General features: G+C 36.3%; 1 protein-coding gene across 1 annotated transcript in view; it reads left to right on the forward strand.

Annotated features, from left to right (window-relative positions):
- The window catches only part of LOC124791213 (MICAL-like protein 1), a 69,459-nt gene that overhangs the window by 33,402 nt on the left and 10,251 nt on the right, over window positions 1-25,806 (forward strand). The window contains exons 5-10 of the mRNA XM_047257842.1: window positions 6,149-7,800; window positions 10,770-11,010; window positions 23,099-23,264; window positions 23,528-23,640; window positions 25,187-25,322; window positions 25,423-25,525. Coding sequence (XP_047113798.1) covers window positions 6,149-7,800; window positions 10,770-11,010; window positions 23,099-23,264; window positions 23,528-23,640; window positions 25,187-25,322; window positions 25,423-25,525 — 2,411 coding nt within the window. The remainder of the gene's footprint in view (window positions 1-6,148; window positions 7,801-10,769; window positions 11,011-23,098; window positions 23,265-23,527; window positions 23,641-25,186; window positions 25,323-25,422; window positions 25,526-25,806) is intronic.

Raw genomic sequence — 25,806 nt, forward strand, 5'->3', positions numbered from 1 at the left:
CTATCTACAACTTTGGATATGGGTCTCTATTCTGCTTTATCTCTGGATGTTGCCATAAATTGTTTCTGTAAGCTCCTAATACTCTATTAACTGTTCGTTGTATTGCAAATACCTAACTGTGCAGTGTGCTATATCAAAAGGGAAATCACTTCAGAAAGCTATGAAATTACAAGGAGACAGAATGGCTAGCCACAGGGCTGATTCAAGCCCCAAAGTGACACAAGCAGCTGTTTGAGGTGCCAGAGACAGCCAAGTGCAAAACTCGTTTGTAGGGTGAAAGTATAAGAGTGAGCAGGGGATGGAGTCACCAAGTGATATGTAACTTGATTGCAAGAATGTTCTTGAACCTGCCATGGCTAGCCAGTACTTTCTATCAGAAGCTGATCAAAATTGTGTAGGAGTTCCACCTCCTGATCATAGTACTGGCCAGCCATTCTCTCTTGCTTCAATGCTGGAGAGTTTAAGCTGTTTTATGGAGGTCATATATTTTCACTGCACACTGGTGCTGTAGTAATCGCTAACAAATTTTAGTGTCAACATTCTGTGGATAGTTTTGAGCGAAAACTTTTGAATTGCTCTAGAAGTACTAAACAGCACATTTGTTGCAGCAATTACTAAAATTTTAAAATAACTGAGAGTAAAAGTATCATCGATACATGAAATATGCAGTCTTTGTTCAGACATTACAATGTTTTAAATAGTCACAACAAAAAAAGTTCTATTTATGGACCAGTGTAAAATGTAGTACTGTTGTGTCACAGTTAAAGTCCTATAGTATTCACCTGCACCATTAATTCTTACGTGAAGCTCTTTTTCCAGTTAGTGGTAATGGCATTGACATCAAGTATAAATAATTATGAGAAAATGAGAATCCCAGCTGGTGAAACAGACTTTCTGAAGAGTGTTTATTTGTGGGAAGGAGATCAGGGAGGAGTAACTAAAAATTTTATAGACTGCAATTTCATCTCAATGAAAGAGCCACTCAAATGACTGGAGTCTTTAATAATGAATTCATTAAACACAGATATCGAAATTGACTCTCTAAATAGGATGTTACACAAGTAAGTTATACTGTGGCACAATGATTCTCATCTTTTTTCAGTATGTGTCTCATAGTTTATTAATGCTGGAAAAACAAGTCTCTTACTGGGGTCAGTTTCTCAGCATGTAGTCAGTACCATAATATATTGCTGCCACTTTCTTTTGGAGAGTCCATTCATAAGAAATATGTTACATAGTTTCAATCAAACCACCAGAGTTCACAATTTAACAAATCAGAATTATTCATAAATGTTAATATTGTGTGTGTTGGTGTTATATATTGTTGGCTTCTGTGGTAATGAAGAAATTTGCATCCACTCTGAAATTTCTCACAATCAATGAAAGTAGTTAATCTTGAAAAATTGTCAAATTTTAACTCTGATCCTTTCACTGTTTTCACACTTGAATACTGCTTATTGTTGTAGAAGTTCAGATCAATACTCTAAAGAAATTTAGGTTCATTTAACATGATGAGTGGCCTATAATGGCTGTACAGGTTGCCTGATGATCAAAAAGATTGAAACTGTTGCAAATAAAGTTTCATTTATTAACAGACTATAGTGTTACATAAAAATGACTTTCTGTAAGTATTTAGGAGCTGTGGGACACTGACTTCACTGCCTGTGCAAAATACACTGATGACATTAATATTTACATCATCATTATAGATTGTTATCACATAATAACTTAAAAATTTGTTAAATCTCATATAAAAATATAAATTATGGCACCAGCTGACATACATAATGCATATGACTTAAAATTTTTTGGTGAAGATCTTTCTCCACAATCAGTAATTGAAGCTGGAACTTCGTAATTTTGCTCTTTGTTTGTCATGGAGCTTATTGTAGCAAAACTTATATTTTGCATGGAGTAAATTTTAAGAGCATTCTCAATAATTGTGGGTAAACCATTTACATAATGGAGTTCACGAAAACTGTCTTTGCTTAATTCGGCAAGTACAAAATTTTGATGAGCTCAGCATTTTTTAGTTGAAACTACCATGAACAAAAGAGGATTAATATATGAGGTGTTGAGAACAATGAGGGCATAGATTTTGAGATTGTAACATGTATCTGTGTTCCTGGCATATGTTTATCTTATGGTGAACCAACTTTATCTGTGCTATACCCTTATACTGCAAAAAGCAGTGTCACTGAATTTTCTGATATTCACTTTTATATGTGCCCAAAGCAAAAATTTTCATTGCTGTAGGGGTAGTCAATGGAGCTGTAGGGATACTCAGTGGCTGCACTGATGCCCATTTCTACATAAAAGTTGGAAGCCCCTGAATGAATCCTTCCCAACCACCTCATGTTCCATGGTGTCAGCATTCAAGTGTTTAAAATGAGGCACTGAGGATTTCCAAACCGTTGAGTGTTACCTACCTCACTACCAAACCAAAAGCCGATTTTCAACATAAAAATGTACATTTCAAAAATATTACGAGGATGAAGTTCTCGGTTGCTGTGAACTGTTGCTTAAAGTAACATATTCTTCATTGGAGTTGTGGGATGTCGCAGTTTTCTTCAAGTCACATTAAGGGAGACCACAGTTTGTCATATTACCACAGTTAGTGCCCAAATACATAGGTGGAAGGCAAGTATCAACCTTGAAACACAAAGACTTAACAAAACTACTAGATCCAATTTAAAACAGGTAGATGCCTGAAGTGAACAGAAAGTTTTATCTGAACCTCAATGCAGAAAGTGTGCTTATTGAAAATGCAGATAATGAGGACTTCGAAGTGTTGGGATAGGTCATAATTGTATGTGTGGTGCGTATATTATCTGTTACTTATGTTCTGATTCTAATTTCACATTAATTACAATCCATACAACCATCAAAAAGACATTGTCACTAGTCTATATACAAAATTTTTATGAATTAACATTAACAGTAATAACTCTAAATATGAATAAAAATTGCATAACAAAGTGGTCACATTTTTTTTATAGAAAATATAAGATGTTGAGACTTGGTTAAAAAACATGTCAAACCTATGAGACTGGTGGTTTGCCTATACATCTGATTCTCACAAACATCTTTTTTTCTCAAAAATTTGTCTCCGTGCTTTGGGCCCTTCTGGTTCTCAGCAACTCTCTTAATCGTATATGATTTATGTTGCAAATGAAACATTGTGGACAGTGCTTAGACCAGCCCTGCTGTCAGAGTTGTAGAGAAAATCCAACCTTGGTCTGTTTCAAACTTTATAACAGAAATTGGCACTTTTCACAAAATGCATACATAAAACCAGAGAAGCAGCAGAGAATTATGTGGTTGAGTGGCATAGTGATGTAGTTTTATATACATATACAAATGTAATGTATTTATTATTTGTTTGTCTGTAATATATCTCATTTAACAAATAATAAAGTAAAATGTTTTGAAAGGCTGCCACAGAGGAGGCTCCAGTATCACAGAGCAAGGAACCCAAATAGAGAAATCAAGAACCTGCCGACAAAAAGTGAAAAGGTGGAGATGTATGACAAAATTAGTATTCTGATAGATTATGTAAATGATGATAAATATTCTACTACTGTATCACACAAGATTAAATCAAAAAATACCTCTCCCCTCCTTTTCAAAAGTGTATGGTGGTCAACTGTTTTGTTAGCCAATTCCTAGGTTAAGAAGTCTGCCTAACATTTGTGATCTTATGTTAAAGAATGTGAGTATTGTTAAGTGATGGATGTAACATCAAATGACACATGTGCATGGGACAGTGTAACTAGTTGACAGAAGCAACATCACTTGCCCTCTCAATATAATAATTTGTCACAGCATCTGATGCATTGATTACCCTACAAACAGAAAAGTAACAAAAGATGAAATGTATTGTCTATTGTCCATTTGTAAACTATGTCACATCAACATAACACTGCAGGTACTTGATGGAATACGTGTAATAGGAGTAGCAAAGGTAGTTAAAGGCATTGAGCCATCAATGGCACATTCACAATACTGAAAGTGCTGCTCAACCTTCAGACAATGTTTTTCAGTGCTAACACATACAGAACACACATGTAGACTTGCACAGCTTAATCGTCCCAGCTGGTTATAGGGACACTGTCCCAGCCAGCTACAGCAACATTGTCTGAAAGCTCAACAATGTTTTGTCTGTTGCATCGGTTATTGTTTGAAAGTTTCTGCATGATAGGTCCTAAAATTTTTGGCTGAGGCCTATAACAGCTCAAAGAAAAAAATATCAGCTGAAATATTATACTGGTTAGAGAGAGGAAGAGACTTTAATTGATCATTGTGACGACATATCTTTGGACGAAACACCAGCCCATGGAATGGTGACATTTGGCCTTACAAAGCAAGAAGACTCCCAAAAGTTTACTGCTGCTAAGAAAGATAATGACTTGTGACATTTTGGTTATGGGACGAGTGTTTTATTCTGATTTCCTGGGTCAAAGAGTCACAGTATGTTTAAAGTGCTATATTGAAACTGTAAAGAAAGCTTAGAGATTGGCTGCTGTAGTTTCATAAAAGTAGAAAGAGCCATTGTTGTTCTGTTTCTTTTAATTAATTTCACAACTATGTAAGACCACTTATTTGTTCTGACGCTATAGGCAAAGTTTAATTGTTTCATTGGCAGACTTCACAGTGTCCACCTGACCATCCAGACCTAGCACCATCTGATACATCCATAGGACTCAAAGTGAAGCTTTGAAACACATCACATTCTGAAAGTGTCTGAAGTAACTGCTACCTTATTTAACTTCAACAAACACACAATCCATACCAGTGAAGCTACACAAAAATAAGTAATTTATGGTATGACATACTTGAAAACTAGGTTATCAACATATTTGGTGTAACTTCATCCACTGTTTCCAGGGGATAAAAAATAAAACAGTAAGTTTATCGTGTGAATTCAAATTCTGGTGCAGGAATGTGGTTCATTCTTGACTCATTGTGTGATGATAAAATTTGCTAATACATTCTATGTAGGAAGTTTGATAAAAGCCACATAATGTAAAGTTTTCCATATTTTCCTGAATCATATAAAATAAGACTCCAAAAATGGCTACACCCATTTACTTACTTTGATTTGAAACCCAAGGATTAAAAACTATATCTGTTGAGTGTTAATGAATTCCAGTGCTTCAGTCAACCAAACATTGTGCAGAGTTTTGAAATTTGTGTAATTTAATCCAGGGGATCATCCTATAATTGCTCTGTGTTGTAAGACCATAGGAAATAAATTTTGATACAGCTTCCTGTGAGATGGTTTCAAATTTATCAAACTGCAAAGGCTCTAGGGACATTATGTAAGTACGTTTTGTAGAACTACAGACTACTCTATTATTTTGTAGTTCCCATAGTGTATCAGACCAATACTGTAACTCTTCACCTAATGAATTCCCCAGTTCCTGTGAATGAAGAATGTATCACACCAAATGAATTCCCCAGTTCCAGTGAATGAAAAATGTATCACACCAAATGATATTTATTTCAGCCAGAGTGACTCTTGCTTAGGATGACTACTTTTTTGAGTAGTGCACTTCAGTCAAAATGGTGTAATGGGTTCATGTAGGCAATTCCATTGGAAGAATCAAATATGCTTATGATTTTAAATGTTGTTAAGTAATTGATATTTAATTTTATGACTATATTGCACAAAGTGGGTTATGAGTTTTACTGACTTTGTTTTTATATTATTTTAAAAAAAAAATAGGTTTTATGTTTTGATTTCTGAGGTCTTCATTGATGGCAATGACTGGTGTCTTCAAATAAGTTTATGTTTATGATTTTGCACTAAAAATGTTTGATTGATGTAGTCTTCTTCAGGGTATATAAGTGATGGTCTTTTTTGTCCTTTGCACCTGCCATCTCATCAGAATCCAGGTAGTAAGCAGACTCATGGTCCCCTGATCACTGAAAGCGAAAGAGAAATATTGTGTCCAGAAATGGAATTTGAAACTTGAATGAAAATCTGGAAATATGGCTTCAGTATGTTTTAGTTAATGAATATAGAAAATTGACAGCTTTCATTTTTTGCCCATTAAACACAATGTAGAAGCCTGTACATAATAAATGGAAACTTAGCTGTCATTCACTGCCACTGACATTAATTATTGTTTTTATTGTGTTCTAGGTTGCAGTAAGAGCAGCATCATGGCGAGGCCGTGAACCATGTGTTGGCTGTGGTATGCCTGTATTCTTGGCAGAGCGACTCATTGTGGACAAACGTCTGTTCCATCGCTCCTGTTTTCGCTGTGCCCGCTGTCATAACCAGATGAGTGTTGCCAACTGCTATGAAACGGAAGGTGGCAGCTACTGCTGTGAGACGTGCCCTGATGAAGTGCTTGCTGTGGATGGTGTTCGCGTTCCTGACACACCACCTACAGAGAGCAGTGATGAATCAGTAATGGCAGAAGAGGAAGCAAATGATACTCCATCCAAATCTTCAGTACACCTTCCTCCAACACATGTAAAGGACACCGGAGCAAGAGCCAATTTCTTAAGTAGGCTTGTGGATGCAGACGTAAGTTCATCTGCAGAGAAAAACCAAGCAAGTAATTCTTCTGTTTCTGAGTCATCACTGAGTCCTGCAGTTGATGAGTTACAAACTAGGACATCTGATACGAAATCAGGAACTTCCGATTTTACTGTGGACTCTGTAAGTAAAGTTGGTGATAGTGGTGAAACTGAAACAAAAATTACAGAAGGTTCATCTGAAAGGACTGCTGGATCAGATCTGAAATACAGTGAAAGTGGTATCACTAAAAATAATAGTACTGTTAAAAGTGAAGTTAGCCAACCTCTTACTGCTGTTGAACTGCATAAAGACTTGCCTCAGGAAAACAGAAAAGCAGATTCAAAAAATACCAAAGAAAGTGACATCCTGTCACCTAGTTCATTAGTGAAAATGCGTCTTAAAATGTTTGAAAATGGTGAGTCTTCAAAAGCATCAAAAACAGATGTAAATAAAAAGTATGCTAATTACCGAAAAAATTCTGAGGAAGAAAAGGAAAGTAAAACCGAGGAAAATTTAAGGACATTGAATTGTGAAGTTTCTCCTGCACTGTCTAGTAATAATTTGCCCTTAAATGATGATAGTGTAGATAAAAAACTTGATAAACTTAAAACTATTGAGTGTGAAAATAACTCCAAACAGGTACCTGTTCATACCTCAGTGAAACCCACACTGCCAGTAGAAGGAAAAAGTGAACATTCTGAAGTGCCTTTAGAAATGTATTCACCTCTCTCCAATCTGAAGGACACTAGTGACACCTCGGATATAAGTGTTTTGAGTACTCAGCCAGAGGATAGTAGTCTTGACAATAAACCATCCTCCATAAGTGACAGCAGAAATATTGTAACTAGTCCAGAAACTGCTGTCACTGTAGCAGACCTCCCAGCACAGACTGAAATAAGTAACTTATCAGATTATCCTGAAGAACTAAATCCTTTTGGAGACAGTGATGATGACAGTGAAAGTAAATCTCAGATAAAAACATCCACCCCAGTTAATAAACAAAAATATATAAATCCTTTTGAATCCAGTGACGATGACAATGAGCTCAAACACAGTGAAAATATTGTAGGGGGAAATAAAAAGAACCCTCCCAGGGTAGATACAAAGCTGGATTCACCTAAGGACAAAAGGAGATTAATAAAAGCCCCAGATTTTAGTCTCAATCCTTTCTCAGATGATGATGATGAAGTAACCAGTGAAGAAGAAATTCCACCCTCTGTACGGGAACAGGCTGCAAAAACCCCCGTGCCACTGCCTAGGAATCTGAAGTGAGTAGAGCTACATATATGTTAAACTTAGTAGTGTAACTTCATATACCAAAGTGTTTTTACTGTTAGTGTAGAAAATTATGAAAGATCTGTATCATAATTGCTCATACTTTGTATAAAAAATAAAGTTTATCAAATATAGATAAAATAAAAAATTTGTGACTGTGATTATGTTGCATTTAAGGAGTTGTGTGTTTTAACCTGCATTCAGGTTTAAAAGTGATGTGTCTACAGGTTTTCAAATCTAGAAATGAAGTAATGCTGTACAATTCTGTGTTATGTATGGAAATAAACTGTTTTGTAATAAAAGTAATTCAATCAAATCACCATAAACAACAGACTACAAAATTTAAGTTGTCTTTTAAACGGAAGACTCATTTTATTGAGAATTATTAAAGTACCATAACGTGACCACACACACCATTGAATATTAATGAATACAGTAGGTCTAATTCCCACATTACTATGTTATATATAATCTTTTTGCGTAGTGTATCATTACTTTTCACACCCACCTTCCATAGCTGGCAGCTACACCGGTGATAACATAGAAGAAATGGAAAACTTTGACAAAAATAAAAACTTTGCTATATACGTAGTACCGACTAGCATTGAAAACATTAAGCATCCTCACTTGCACTATGTCAGTCAACATACACCAGAAGTACATCATTATATATAGATTTTTCTAGTCAATATTTCTCTCATTTCATTCAAAGCAGACCACAACTAAAAAGTATTTTTAAATTCAGTTCACAAAGCTGGTCCGTGAGATGTAACTCAGTAAGAAATGTACGGTGTTCTATTGCTCCAATATTGGGGTTACCAATTACTCAATGATCATGTTGCTGCTGCATGCATTGCTATTGATCTAGTATGGCAGGGACCTTATCTGCTCATGTACAGTGTGAGGTGCAGGTTTCTCATGCTTTACCAGTGACCTGATGTCTAATATTCGCTTATGAAGCAGTTAACTGGAATGGGTATTTTATTTATATTATCTCACATAATGAGTAATTCACAAAGTTAACAGAATTATCCTATTTTACAAGTTTTACTTTTTTTTTACTTCACATTTCTCTGAATTCAAGGCCTATCACTATGTACTGCATGACGCCTCGACCATATGAAGCAACTTGTACCATAAATTTCCCTTAACAAACTCATGTGTGAATAATCTCTTTGTTGGTGCACACTGTGAGCAGTTAGTACTATGAGACACTGTGTGCCTGTTGATGAGCTGTGGCAAAGACAGTATTGCTAGCTGTTTGATAATAAATGACCAGCTTAATTCAAATGTGGTCCAGTTTCTCACAGTAATGAATTTATGTCTTTAGATCATAGTCACCAACTAAATCATGCCTTTCCTTCTGCTCAGCTGTTAACCAAGAAGAACTGTTACTGAATGTGTCAATGTACACATTTATTTTGTGTATTTCTTGTGCAGTCATTTTAAAAATATAAGAAACAAGTTTCTCTCTCTCTCTCTCTCTCTCTCTCTCTCTCTCTCTCTCTCTCTCTCTCTCTCTCTCTCTATCTCTCTCTCTCTCTGTCATTAGTGCCATTAAAGATACATAAAACATGTTCCTTTCTTTATTGACTTAGACACTGTATAGCTCTATTTCTGACACCATTCCTTTCATGTATATTTATCACAGGACAAACTTTTATTTATATACAATACTTGTACTGTGCAGAAATGTCTATTTATTGGAATTACCCAGTTTGTTCTACAAAGCGCAAGTAAGCAGGGTGTAACATGGAAGTGTTTCCAGTGCAGTGTTACAGCAACACTAGTATGATTACATTTTTGACATTATAAAAAAGTAAAAAAATTAAAGAGCTGGAAATTGAAACCATTTGCAACATTATAGCTGCTAGCGTGAAGTAAAATGTTCATATATAAATTTTTTCCTACCTAGTTGGCCTGTGAAATATATAAATTGGCTGACACAGTATGGCGTAATATTTATAATATTAATATTCTGTTGCAAAGGAAACCGCTGAATGAAGGATAGGTGAAGGTGTGCATGTTGTTACTTTTTATTCTCTCTTTATCATGAAGACATAGTAACTGGAATACATGTTTCTGTACAGGGTGAAAATGTAAATGATGCTCACATTAGAAAATTGTTCTAACAGAAACTTGGATGGAGACCAAATCTGAGCCTTGATCATGAAGCTTATTTAATTAATCAGAAAGTGAGAATAAGTTGTTAGCTATGATCTCCAGCAAACAAAAGAAACAAAACATATTTTGTACTTCTGTCCAGTGGGAAAGAAGAAAATTAATAGTTCGGGCATTTTTAACTTTAGAAACAGGTAAATGGGTTGGGTGCACCACAAAAATTATTTTCCTGTGTTAATGCAAAGTTCCATTTTACTTGAGAGAACAGTTTTATACCCGGAAACACACATTTGAGGATGTGCTGTGCAGTGGTTTATTTGTTACTAATTACCAGAGGCAATGATGTGATCAACATGCATATATGTAATATGATGATGCATCATCTCAATGTGAATGATTTGTAAAAGTTGTCATGTCCATTAATGAGTGAGCACTACTCAGATCAGTGCTATTACACTAGATAGAAAGGAATGGTATAGAAGTAAATCTATAATTTTTTAGGCCAAAGATGCATCTTACTAGCTCTGTAACCTTACCTTCAATGTCTTTATACTTGTGTTTACTTTCTCGTAGAAAATTTGTGTTGCTGTCAAGTTCATATTTAAAATCAAAGAAAGACATATGAAAGTCAGTCTCTCTCTCTCTCTCTCTCTCTCTCTCTCTCTCTCTCTCTCTCTCTCTTCCATGTGAGGGTATTGCAATAATAATACTTGTTTTTGTCATGACAGTCACTTCCATTCTTATTTGTAAAGGCCTTTCCTTCATGCAGGTAATGAAGTATTTAAAGTTCATTCATTATGAAATGCAGTGTTTCAAGGTTACTGTTTATCTTACTTTTTAGGACGCTATCTACACCTGAACCACTGCCACGCAAAACCGCAGGGCGGAAGGATACTATAAGTGGCAACAGTGATCGGTATGATTCGAACACTTCACTGTCCAGTGTGGGGGGTTCAGGTACACCAGTGGGTAGTGTTCCACGAAGAAAGAAGAAACCTGCCCCACAACCACCTTCTGCCCAAGAGCTGTTCCCTCCAGTTTCAGCTGGCTCATCTCGTGCATCTTCACCAACACTCAGTGTGGTAAATGTCCTGTACTACTTCCTATGCCATTAAGTAATGGTATAATTATGGGAATCATTAGCATCTTAAATAAATTTGAGTCCAAAAATTAATAAGCTGTTTCTTGTTTATTTGTGAGTGAGTGGTCAGCTTATTTTTAGTTTTAGAAAGCGCTGTAGTTATGTTATACTCTATCATATAGTTATGAAGAAATTCCATCTTTTGCAACTGAATGTTATATTTGTCTCCCCTAAACACATTTCACTTATTCATGCTAGGCATTGTCAGTGGTATATACAGGATGTTTATTTTAACCGAAGACATTGAATTATGTTGAAAACTACACTGTGGATCAAAAATAGCTGTAATTCCAATTGTTTGTCTCTTAGGAGGACATCCAACGATACCACGCTTGACCTACCACCCCACCCCTTGCGTGGGTGGTGGGGGGGGGGGGGGGGGGCAACTTTTAAATCTTCATGGGAACACCCCATTTTTTATTGCAGATTAAGATTCTATGGAAAAATCAACACACATTTTTTCTTAAGCATTTATTCATTTTGCCACAGATGGCACTGTAATCAGAGGATTGGAAGTGGGAACACAATTGTAATTTAATTGTAATTTATGACATGCTACTCAATGGCCCTTGAACATGCAATGGCACATGAGATCCCAACTCCATGCTGTGTGGGTAGAACAGTCCAGTACTTCATAACTTCTTATTGGAAACCCCATTTGCATTGTTGTATTCCTCCAACGTATGGAACAAGGGACTACTCGATGCACCACCATGACTGTGTAGTGAACTACGACCCATTAGGTTGCCAGATTTAACATCACTGGATTTCTTTACATGGGGATAATTAAAAAGTTAAGATGTACCACCAAGTGCCAATGGGCCTTGAAGACATAGTTGACCACATCAGAAATGCCTGTGCTGACATTCGTGCAGATTATGCTTCTGTCCTGTGTAGGGTCATTTGAAAATCAAATCACTAAGTGTATTGAATTTGGTGGTACTACATTTGAACACTTACTCTAATTTGAAAACTAGAGTAGCGTTCGCCTCAAGCACCAGCCACAGTGGTGCATTGAGTAGTCCCCTGTTTGATATGATGGAGGAATACAATGTCGCGAATGAGATTTCCAATTAGAAGTTATGAATACTGGCCTGTCCTAACCTCACAGCATGAAGGTGGGGTCCCATGTGCCATAGGATATTCAAGGACCATTGAGTAGCACGTCATAAATAATGAGTGTGCATCCATTTCTATTCCTCTGATTACAGTGCCATCTGTGGCAAAATGAAGAAAATGCTTCAGACAAAACAGTATGTAGATTTTGCCGTCCGCAGCTCGTGGTCGTGCGGTAGCGTTCTCGCTTCCCTCACCCAGGTTCCTGGGTTCGATTCCCGGCGGGGTCAGGGATTTTCTCTACCTCGTGATGACTGGGTGTTGTGTGCTGTCCTTAGGTTAGTTAGGTTTACGTAGTTCTAAGTTCTAGGGGACTGATGACCATAGATGTTAAGTCCCATAGTGCTCAGAGCCATTTGAACCATTTTTTTTTTTTAGATTTGGCATAGGATCTTAATCTGTAGTAAAAAATGGGAGTTCCCATTGAAGATTTAAAAGTTGTTCCCCACCACCCACTCAAGGGGTAGGGTGGGGATGGGGGTCAAATGTGGTATCAATTATGTCCCCTTCCGAGACAAACAAATTGGAATATTAACTTTTTTTAATCCTTCGTGTAGTTTTCAAGATATTTCTGTGTCTTCAGTTAAAATGAACATCCTGTATGTATATGAAATTATTTAATTCTACATATTTTGGTAGGATATCTGCAATGGTTCATGGCAGCACATGTGGTCATGTGTTTTTCTCATTACATTAATTTATATATCATGTTTATCTATCAATGTGTTGTTCTGTATGTACTAGATGCACGTCAGCTCTCCTGTTATGCATAGCACATTGTCTTCCTCATGCTGAAGGACTGACTGATGGATCGTGAAAGTGGGCAATTTTCTTTTATTAGTTCTGCATTAGTGGATTTGGGATACGTACTCTTCAGTGCCCCTTTATGATCTTTGGACCTGATATTAAAATATCTTGCAGGCATCACAGTATATTTATAGAGTTCCAACGATTACACTCTTGTATTCATCTTTCTCTTCTGTCACAGTTTTCAATTTCTTTTGTGTTGTGCTGTTTTTTGTGAAGAAGTTCTAAGTTTTTAGAAGATGTTACTACTTTTGTGAGAGAGTTGGTTGTGATATGTTATGGTTGTGCCAGTTTGTGTTCATTTTGAGGGATGAGCTTTCCTTTGCGAGTGTGCATTGAGTGTTGCTGTTATGTGTTGATACATCTGGATTTTTTAAATCTGCTGACTTCTATTTGTATTTTCATCTTAATGGTGTTGTTTAGCTTTGTGTGTGGTCATCTTTTGTGTCCATTGTTTTGTGCTGTGTTGATAATCATGTTTATTTCATCTTGATAGTTATCTTTACTTAGAGGTGTTGTGCATAGCGTTTATTCCAGATTTCTAATCGCTGCCATTTTTTGTGAATGTCAGTGCATGGTTTCATGTTTGTAGCTGTTACTTTTGCAAATGTTGAAGCTGTACCTGTTGTTACATCTTGTGATAATGTATTGTCTTCTGTTTCCATTTCCATAATGAACTGAATGTTTTCTTGTATTCTGTTTACCTGCCTGAGTAACTGCTTATACTGGCTGTAAACACTAGTTGTTTTATAGTTTACCACAGTGGTGTAAAAGAAGTTGACCCAAACTAATTTATACAGGACACTTGTGATCTATCATTTTGGGACAGTACCTCAGACTGGCCTACTAAGACCACCTAAGCTACAGCACATATGTGTCATGCGAATTTTCATGTTGTCTCACTCACTATGTACAGTGTGTTAGTCTAGAGAAAAAAATGAAGAGGACTTTTTTGGGAATTTAATGTAGTTCAATTTGGTACTGGCATATATTTGTGTAAATTGTACATAATGATTTTGTGAAGTGTAACAGCATAAAATTAACAAATAAATCTCAGTATGTTTGTCTGGCCTTCTCAGGAACTACTTTGTTTGTAAGGATTACATTTGTATCAAATTGTCATCGTAATTAGTTTCTCATAACATTTACAAAAGTTAATTCTTTTTCGGAACCCAGAAGGGCACATTTAAATCAACAATGCTAATTGAACATGTGACTATGCCAGTGATGTGATATCCCAGTCAACGAAGATGAGAAAAAAGATTGAGTATGGGAAGTAATTCAAGTAGTCACAAATTTTTGTGCAGTGGTAGAGGAGTGACATGAAAAAAAAAATTAAAAATCCTGAACGTTGGACCTTCAGTGTAGGAAATTTTTTACTGGGATATGCTTTTGCTAGAGGCCTTGGTTTTCAACTTACGCGAGAAAAACGTACAAAAGTGAGCTTCAAATGCACCCCTACTCCCATTAATTGAAAAAGAAATTGAATGTTTAAGAACTAAAGATACTCCACATGGGTTTGAGTACTCATATGTTCACTGACACAGACGTACTACTATGTCTTCATACAACATAAATTTTATCCATCATTGCTTCTATTTAAAATTATTTATTTTGCTACTATTAATGGTCTTCCAATCATCATCGGGTGGTAGCTGCATTACAATGCACAATAAATTAGTTATGTAAATATGTTGTATATAAGTTTAATTACATTGTGATGAAAAGATGTATAAGAGAGTTAGATAAAGCTCACCATCACCATTGCCACCATTTATCATCAGCCATTGACCATCCACTGCTGAATACAGGCCTCTTCCAGATTTCACCATACATTATAATATTTTGCTTTTCACATCCAACTTAGTCCTGCATGTTTCCTTATATAGTTACTCCATCTTCCATCATGTCAGCATCTAAGCCTTTCCCTATCATGAGGAATCAAACACAGAATTTCCTTAGTCCTTCTCATATTCGTTAATCTCACTATATGCTTAGCCCATCTCCAGTTCAGTTTTGTAAGAGCCACTATTATGTCCTGAACTTCCATCCTTTCTTTTTTCTCCGTCTTAATTTATGTCACTTCTTGCCTTGACCAACATGCATTTCTCCACTGCCGATTGGGCTATCCTCAGTTTTGTGTAACTGTTTGATCATTTAACATCATTTTTCTTCCACACGTTAATACTGCCAGTATTTCAGCAGTTGTGGACTTTTCATTTAAGGCCAATTGGGTATTTCCTTGGAATACAGAATTTATTTTCTCATACGAGTTCCAAGTAAATTTTCACTCTCCTATGTATCCTTCTGAGTATCCATCTGCTTGTTGTTTTCAGTTGCCCTAAGCATACAGATTCATTGGCTGTTTCTGTAACTTCTTTATTACTCTTTAGTATTCTCTTATTGACATCCTAATTTGTGTACAGCTGTACACAACAGTAAATATTATGCCAGAACTGTAATCTACAATTCTTATAGATTCTGACTCAAAACATAACCTGATATGAGAAAGGAAAACAAATACTGAGGAGACTAAAGTAAAAAGCATGCTGTGATCCACGGTAATAATATCCAATATGCATGTAAGAGGTGTAAGAGCCCAGAATGCATGTAAGGTGGAGAATCTGCACGTTCCTCCAAAATTTTCACACATGTTGTGTATATGACAAATGTCAATGAGAACTGTTTGCAGCTAGAGCAAAGTGGAAGGCTGAAGCAGTCAGAATACTGGAAATTCCTTGATGGAACTGTATGTAAAATAAGGGAAGACAACCACTCACCTGTAGCAGAATGATAAGTGGCTCATACACACGCGGAATGGAAACCAGTATATTAGCTTTCGAGTTTGAGCCCTTCTTCTGTTAGAACGGCTAATTGATGTGCAGAAGGATGCACAAGGCAAGAAGAGAGTAGCAGGGTCATGCAGCGAGGAAAAGATAGGGAGAGAGAGAGAGAGAGAGAGAGAGAGAGAGAGAGAGAGAGAGAGAGCAGAGAGCAGTAATTGCAGCATAGCTAGTATGTAACATGGCTGCTTTTACACATGGCCCTATCATTTGGCTAGACTGTTGTAAATCACAGTACTAATGAGTCAATAATGTATTCATATGGTTGTCATCACATTAATTTATTCTAACTACAAAAATGATACTCATGAAAATCATCTATTTGCACTACAAAAATTGCTTACTGTTACAGAAAACCATCTATTATCTGAATTCGGTCTGCCATATGCAAATGCATGTTTCGCAGGAACATGCTATCTGTAGATACGTGTTGAGCTAAATGATGAATAAAATAGTTTGGGTTTAGTATGGATTTATTTTAAATTACACTTCACATGTATTTGCCCTGATTTTAAAGTTTTAGAAGTTTGTTTCAACTGCAGCATTGCTCAAAATGAATGAATGAATGAAAAAGACCTACAAGAGTTCGTTACCAAGAGTGTCGTTTATGACTGGAAGCAAACTAATGAATGATTAAATTGGACGCCTCTTATCAATTGATCAATTGTGTTTGGTATGCCTTCCTGATTTGCACTAAGCTGAAGGCAATGACTAGTTGTGCCATGGATTCAAGACAATGGAAGACAGTTGTTATGGCACTGGATTTTGTTTAAGAGGTATAGGTTTCAAATCAGTATCTGTCTATCAACATTCAGGTTTCCTGTGGTTTGTCTTTATCACTTACAAGAAATGTGGGGGCATTTCCTTTGACAAGAACAAGGCAAATTCCCTTATCCATCCTTTTCTAGTCTGAACTAGTGCTAAATTTCCTATGATCCTATCAACAATGCAATAAAGCCTAGCCTTCCTTCTTTTCAAAATGTGTTCTGCAGCCAGTAGGATGTCTAATAGCTCTTCAAGAGACTTCTTTTTTGTCTTGTCTGTGTAATTAATGTTGAGTTCATGATTTATTTGCTGCCTAATTATGAAGACCTTTTACGTTGAAGAGCCAAAGAAACTGGTACACCTGCCTAATATCGTGTAGGGCTCCCGTGAGGACACAGAAGTGCCACAACATGTCGTGGCATGGACTTGACTAATGTCTGAAGTAGTGCTGGAGGGAATTGACACCACAAATCCTGCAGGGCTGCCCTTAAATCCATAGGAGTACGAGGGGGTGGAGGTCTCTTCTGCGCAGCACATTGCATCGCATTCCAGATGTGCTCAATAATGTTCATGTCTGGGGAGTTTGTTGGCCAGCGGAAGTGTTTAAACTCGGGAGAGTGATCCTGGAACCACTCTGTGAAAATTCTGGATGTGTGGGATGTTGCGTTGTCGTGCAGGAACTGCCCAAGTCTGTTGGAATGCACAGTGGACATGAATGGATGTAGGTGATCTGAAAGGATGCTTACATATGTTTCATATGTCAGAGCATATCTGTACATGTCAGGGATCCCATATCACTCCAACCGCATGTGCCCACACCGTTACAAACCCTCCACCAGCTTGAAGAGTCCCCTGCTGACAAGCAGGGACCATGGATTCATGAGATTGTCTCCATACCTGTATACCAATGATGTTTCATTAAAAGGTTTGCGTGCTGACACTTGTTGATGGTCCAGCAGTGAAATCTGCAGAAATTTGCGGAAAGGTTGCACTTCTGTCATGTTGAAAAATTCTCTTCAGTTGTCATTGGTCCCATTGTTGCAGGATCTTTTTCTGGCCACAGCAATGTTAGAGATTTGATGTTTTACCAGATTCCTGATATTCATGGTACACTCATGAAATGGTTGTAAGGGAAAATCCCCACTTCATCACTACCTCAGAGATGCGGTGTCCCATAGCTCGTGCACCAACTATAGCACCACATTCAAACTCACTTAACTCTTGACAACCTGCCATTGTAGTAGCAATAGCCAATCTAACAACTGTGCCAGACATTCATTGTCTTATATAGGTGTTGCTGACCACAGCACTGTATTATGCCTGTTTACATATCGTTGTATTTGAATATGCATTCCTGTACCAGTGTCTATTACCAGTGTGTAACAACATATTACATCTGTTTCCAATTTCTTCTTCTTTGGTTTTACAACTAATCGTTCTTCTCATCCAAATAATGATGTATTGAGGAGTGACAGTTTTAGCAAATTCTTGTCAACAATCAATACCAGTAAATTTCTTTAGTTACAGAAATAGTTCTGTAATAAAACTGGAAGCTCACCAAATATTAGAAGTGTTGAATTGTCAACAGACATATAAACAAAACTGAAAACTCTGGTAGCTTTTGTACGAATAATGGGTAATATTTAACTATGTTCCAGTGGTTGAGTGGGTAGGTGTATAGCACGACTTGTAATCAAAGCAGTTGCAACCACTGCAAGTAGGTGGCCACAAAAGACACCTACAACCATGCTGGTTTGGGCTGGTAATTTGTACGATTACTGACAGTAAGAGAGAGAGATAACATAAATGTAAAATATGAAACTGTAGTGAAGGATGGATGATGCAATGTTTAGGGTGGAAGAGAGCCATGTGATGACCAGAACTTTTCCATAACAATATGTTGTTAAAGAAAGCTTTTGTGGTTTATGCTTTTGTACTTCTAGTACTTTGCTTCAGGTGCCCTGTGTGTTCTTGCTTCACTCTGTGTTTTGTACGGTTAGAATTGCATTGACTAAAGCTATCAGCGTCATGGAATTCATTGAGATCTGTGGTTGTATAAAAAAAAAGTATGAAATAATTTTTCAGTTTGTCAGTGCAAAGGGTCTCTCAAATTTTCCTTACTTACAGCCAGAGAAACAGTCAGCTTCAAATCTTAACTTTCATTTATGCTGTTCTAGCACGTTTTAAACATTACTTCTTTGATGTACAGGTTAAACAATATTGGTGCTAAACTACTTTTGTGCCTTACAGCCTTCTCAACACAACTTTCACCCTTTAGATCACTTTTATTATTTCTGCATGTTTTTGTAGGTGTTGTAGATTACTTTTGACCTCTCATGGTATTGAACATGTTATTCCTCAGTACACTGATAAGAATTTCTGTAAGTCCACAGTTTTTTTTTTTCTGTTCGTAAGATCAAGGAAATAGCTCTGTCTCTTTGCATATTTGGCTTTGATGTTTCTTATCCAGTACTCCTTATGAACTTTTTTGTAAACTTTTGTATAATGTACTTGTCAGCATTGTAGGAGTGAGTGGCACAAAACTAATTATACAGTAGTTTCCACTTTGTCCACTTGTTTATTCTTTGGTAGTGCAATGACAATACTTCTTGCAAATCTGATGGTAGGTGTTCTGTTTTATATATTCTGAACATAAGATCATATAACTTTCAATTTCCTATACACCACACTAATTTTGGGCATCAGAAAGACTGCAGCTGACTTGTTTGGGATAAAATAATCAGATAATTCAGTGGCCAGTCAGACTTTGTGTGCAGTATTGCATCTTCTGTGACACCAGTGCCGTATTTACTCGAATCTAAGCTGCACTTTTTTTCCTGTTTTTGTAATCCAAAAAACCGCCTGCGGCTTAGAATCGAGTGCAAAGGAAGCAGAAGTTCTGAAAAATGTTGGTAGGTGCCGCCACAACTAATTCCTGCCGTCAAATATATGTAGCGCTACACAGGCATGCTTTGCAGGCACAAAGATAAATCTGGCACCAAAAACCTCCGTGTCAGTAAATAAATTAAAAAAAAGGTGGAAGATGAGCATTTTTTCTCCGCCCCCAGTTTCGACCACTGCATTTTCATACCTTATCCAACGAAGTAAATACAAATTCCGTATTGTTCATCTTCGAATGTAGCAGCATTTCAATGTACTACGAAAATCCGACTGGCAAGACTTTTTGGGATGTTTGTCAATATGGCCAATTTTACGTTCTGAATTTTTTCCTAACTGTGAGAAGAGATGGTTGCTAATAGGAACTTTTATGTATTGTGTATCACATGCAGTATTCTCTTCACCATAAGAATAATATGAATACAAACATTTTACCATGTATTGTTTCGTGTTTGCTGCTATCTCATTTAAATTCTGTCTGCCCAATAAACTACGAAACTAGAGTGCGACAACAGAAAACGCGGAAGAATATACATATCATGTCATGTTTATATTCGTATTATTCTTATGTATAATAGTGATACAGTCAGAAATGAAGCACTGCAATTGACTAGATTTTTAAATCTAAGATGACTCTAATTTCTGTGCAGAATGTAAAGTACTAAAGAGGCATCTGCAAAGATTTTAAAACTTAGAAAAATTTTCGCTAAACTCCTGTTCAGAACATCTTCTATCATACGCAGTCTATTATTTGGTTCTTGTTGATCATTATCAAAGAAAGCAGCAGTGTAAGTAACAACAAATAGCAGTCTCTTGCCATTGTTTCGCTAATAAGACTATTCCTCTCTCTCTCTCTCTCTCTTTTTAAGCCATGCCACGAACGGCGACAGGCCGTAAACCCTCATTATCAGAATGCGACGAACAATGAATGACACAGTACAGTAATGCATCTTCAGCTTAGAGTGACGTAAACACCTATAACAAAGAGAACGGCACTTATCAGATCAAAGAAAAATAAGCAATCAATTCAAACCAGACGAAGCATGTGAAAAAGGAAGGGTAACAGTATAAATACGGACGGAGCACCTGACACATAGCAATGGCTACATGGTAAAGCTTAACTGCTAAGCTTACGACTCAAACCAAACTACTGTAGCTGTATCGTCATTCATTTGACCTAAATTGTGTCTCATATTACAATGGACCAACTTTGTTTCGATTTGGACGTGCGCCCTAAAACTTTTCTCTCCCCTTGAATTTCGAGTCTCAAATTTCAGGTGCGGCTTAGATTCAGGAAAATTATTTTTCCCTTGATTTTGAGTCTCATTTTTCAGGTGCAGCTTAGGTTCGAGTGCGGCTTAGATTTGAGTAAATACGGTACTTCAGACAGCTCTGTTGCCTGCCTGTCTTTTTTTTTTTGCCCCCCCCCCCCCCCCCCCCCCCCCAAACACTGCCATCAGTCATATGTGAGTTTTTGATTATAGCTTCTTCTTCATTTCTGACTTTTTTAAGCCATTTATTACTTACTGTAATTCTAATTCTAATCTTTTCCTTGGTCTGCCAGTATCTGTCCTTGTCTTTTATTTTGCTTTTGATGTGGAATATTTTTAACTTTACTGGTAATTATTGTTGATCCATTCTCTTGATATTTTCATTATATCTTCTGCTATTTTCTTATAACTTTTCTCATACAATACTTGCTTGAGAGTTTTTTCGTAAAGTTCTAATTTTTTATTTTTTTTTAAATATCCATAGTCTGAGAAATTTCATTTCTGCTCTTTGAATACATATTTCTTATTTAATTTTAGTGACTCACTTCCATATAACAATGCTTTGAGAGCAACCACTCTGAAAAAAATTTCTTAGGCTTTCTTTTCATGTTTTAGTTTCTAGGTGCCAGTTAATTGCTGTGCATATCACGCTAAATGTGTTGATTTTACTTTATATGTCATTATCACATTCATAAGAGAAACCACAACAAAGTTAATTTAATTAGTTTATAAGGAATAACATTTTATAATTAAAAACAGTTTTATTTCAGATGGGATTCTCACCCGAAAAACCTTTGCTGTTTTCATAATATTAATATTTTCATATTATATTTAGTACATACTTCGTTAAATTCATATAATACTCTTCATGGATCATCCTCTTCTAAAATGTAGAGTGAGTTCATTAGCATAAGGAAATGAATTCAGCAGTCATTTGATGTACAGTGCCATCTGTATGTAGCATCAACAATTGATGTAATGAATACTGCAGGATATAAACTATAATACTAGTTCACACCCTTATTTACTGATTCTGGATCTGTTGAGTTTCAATCAATATCTATCACAATTGTCATGTATTCATAATAATATTATGAGTAAAGCATGTCTTCATTACTTCATTATATTGCAGTTCTTTTCTCTAAGTACATTGTCAAACCCTTTTTCAAAGTTTATAGAAGCTTAGTGTATTTGCAAGTTAAATTCTTTGTTTTTCAGTAAGATGACATAAAAGAAACATTGTGTCAGTGATGGAATGATAGTTTCTAAATCATTAAATTACAGGATGGTTATAATTAAACTTCCGCTACCCTAGCCATTGTAGATGGAAAAGTATCTACCAAATGGTCACCCAGTTTATAGAAATTATGTTCAGACTGTGCACTCCAGGATCTGTGTTGTTAGTAGTGTTAGTGTCATGACTTACCTTAGTCGCTGGTACTGGTACAGCAACAAAGGGTTGAAACTTAAGCATCAGCGTGCATTACAGTTGCAGTTAGTCCATGCAGGTCTGGACGAGGTGAGCAGGCCTTTACTTATGAAGCAGTTTTACCTAAACAGGAATATTGCTGCTGCTCTTCACAAGTATTGATGCATTAAAGGAAAATGTGAGGTCCTCTTTCTGCACTGGCATTAAACGTACTTCAGGAGTTCGAATTAACTGGCCGTTTGGGAACTGCTCTTGAGAGAGTCTGATGGCTAGTTGTGCCACAAATTGTTGCAGTTACTTTACTGTTGCTGTGGCTGATAATGCTGGATGCGCGTGTTTGCTCTTCAAGCAGCGTACAAACTTTGTCCTGACAGCTGAACATTTCGTGCTCCACATCCGAACTGAGATGTTTTGGGCAGCAGCAGTGTGGTTCCAGGATTTTGTGGATGCAGATGTTTGTCACATTAAGCAACATTTAAAACCTAGAACATAAACATGTACACAATTAACAAATGTTACCTACTCATGTGGAAATTAAAATGTGTTTCTGTCAATCATTATTTCTCTTCTGCATGATCTTACAAATTTTTTCCATTAAGTTTCATTCTCCTACATTCATTCATTTTTTGTGGGGGAGGGGGAGGGAGGGGGGGCCTCTCAGGTGCCACATGTGTAATTATAACTGCCCTGTATGTGTTGCCATCATTTTCTCATTTTTATTGTGTATTTTCATAATTTAAATTTGTCGAACATATGATGTATATATCATAACAAACATATAAAAATGCACACCAGAAAATGAAGAACTTATAGATTATTAAATTTTTGTTTCAACCTGTTCCACAAGCAGTTAATATAAATTCCAATCTTGTGAATAATGTTTACGTTAATAATTATCAGACACTCTCACCACGAAGTGCACGTAAGCAACGTAAGTCGAGACCAGCTCCTCCGCCACCACTGCCATCATCATTGCCACCAAATGCGACACCAGGTGCTGAATGGGAAAAGACTGAGAAAGAAGCAGCTAATCGAAACCGGCAGAGTCAAACCAGTATAACACTAGGTAAAAATATTTTACATTCTTTTCATAATTATGTTTGTAATTATGTGGCGCTAGAAAATCTAGTATAGTCATTATAGGTATCTCTTTGAATCGTGCATCATAACAGTAAATTTCATCTCAAAAGTGAATGCAGTGTAAGTTGTAGTATTACATCAGAAGAAGTCAGGTGGTAAATACTTTTATAAAATTAAGGCATAATACTTTTTGTAACAAGATTATATCAGTTTGATAGTGAAAGAACAATATTCTGTTTCTGAATTCAGATTCAACATCTCTTACTGACCAGTCACCATCAGCACCAAACAAAAGTACTTTTGGGCAGTGGAAGAGAAAGAAAGGTCCTGCACCTCCAAGACCAGTGCCACAGAGGAGACAGGTAAAGTATACATAAATCTGCATAACATTTCTTAATTTTCTTATAGTTGATCACAAAGCTAGTAACGATAATTTAATATATAAAAATAACTATAAAATATATGTAAAAGTATAGTATTTCTATTTATAAAATCTACTATAGCCAGACCAGGTGCATACCTGGAGGGACACCAATACAATTTGGGACAACATTACAATGTTCACAGCCCTTCTTCAATTTTTTTTATTTTTCACGTCCCCAGTAAGCAATATTCTTCCATCTATTTACACTCATAGTTCATCATAGCACTTTGCTGTCTTCATTATCAGACTTGGGTGGAGTTTAACTAAGTTACAATTTTTTTAAATTTTGAATTCTACAGTGCTCCTGCTGATCCTGCACTTCTGTGCTATCAAATCGCCTTCTGTACATAGTGCACTGGTTCACCTATTAAACTCACTGTCAGGAGGAGTGAGGCCGAAATCTGCATGAGACTATCTAGATTTAGTTTTTATGTGATGTCTTGAAATCAATAAAGGCAAAAGCTTGCCAGTGGCCATCATAGTCCTCAATCAGAACATGAATCTGGTTTTAATTACCTCAACATTGACAAGGTGTTAAATCTTCTTTTTCCTTCCTTCATTCCGGTGTTGCACATATAGCAGTTTCATTTATTTTCTCGCTTTTTCTTCAAATCTCAGTATTTAATCAATGTTCTGTATAATTTGTTCCACAGTCTGGTGTTTTAGTGGTTACAACTTGGTACTGTCATTTGTTAATAATTAATAATTTATCAGTGTCCCCTCTTTGATTTATGATTCATTTCACATAAATTATTCATGTTGCTTAAATGTATTATGCATTCATCCTTCTTTTGATCTGACCATGGTTGTATTACCTGCCTTGCTTCCTCAGTTTCTTATCTTTTTTTGACATAACTCTCTTGCCCCAAGAGTGCATAACTCTCATTTATCGACAGTTCTTAACCATATCTTACTTTTCCTTTCTTTTTTCTTTTCTTTTTCTTCTTCTTCTTTTTCTTCTTCTTCTTCTTCTTCTTCTTCTTCTTCTTTTTCTTCTTTTTCTTTTTTTCCCCATGTCTTTGTGGACTAATCCTGTCTCCCATTTCACATAATTTTCTGTCTCACAATAAATTCTGGTTCTGGACTATATCTCATGCTTGTGTAAAACATTATTTAACTTATTGCCACGTCAGTTCTGCGTAAAACCTCAAACTCTTGATGATTACCACTATTGTGTTTGTTAGGATCAGCTGATTGTTGTGGCTGCTCGCTGATGAACAGGATGGTGGTAATGTGTAGAGCTTGAGACATTACCCAGAAATGATGGGAGAGAAGTTTGAGAATGTTTGATACAAGTGTGTCATCAAAAAACTTTGTTATCAATCATGTGATGTTTGGCAGTGATAGAAGCAACTTGCAATATGTTAGAAGTAAAACCACTTTATTCATAAAGTGGTGTTTTTGTATTTTCCAATCAATAACATTTCGTAACGAGATTTTCTTTTTCCTTATGTTATCTGTTATATTGTTTGTTGTTCTCCTAGATAAAATCCATGCCTATGCTGGAAGTCAAGCGTGAACTGGAGGACATTGAAGTGAAACAACAAGAGCTTGAAAGACAAGGAGTAAAACTGGAAAAAACCATCAGAGACAAGTTTGAAATGACAGCAACTGAAGAAGGTAGTGCATTTTAATATTGACCTATCATTCAGTTATACATTTATTTGTATTTGCCTGACAAATACTTGGTTGTATCTTCTCATATCATTTTGATTTGCAGAGGCCAGCATGACACCTGATGTTGAAGACTTAGTTCTGCAGTTATTTGAGTTAGTAAATGAGAAAAATGAACTGTTCAGAAGGCAGGCAGAATTGATGTACCTGTAAGTATGACAGCAGAAAAAGTCATATGTTAATTTAAAATGAGTATGGTATTAATTTCCACTTGTTTAAACAATTATGAGACAAAAGTCTAGCAAGAATAAACATTAAAAAGTAAAATCAAATTTCTGAATGCGAAAGCCAGTAGTTATAGAGATTCAGCTGTAATATTTTACAAGTGGCTCAGAGTTGGATGTAGGTACAGGTAATTAGATTTGGGTGTGTACAATTATACAGTATAATGGCTGTGGGGTGTTCAACTTCCATTGTGCGGAAAAAGGCA

The sequence above is a fragment of the Schistocerca piceifrons genome, chromosome 1 (assembly GCF_021461385.2).
Source record: "Schistocerca piceifrons isolate TAMUIC-IGC-003096 chromosome 1, iqSchPice1.1, whole genome shotgun sequence".
In the NCBI taxonomy this organism is placed as follows: Eukaryota; Metazoa; Arthropoda; class Insecta; order Orthoptera; family Acrididae; genus Schistocerca; species Schistocerca piceifrons.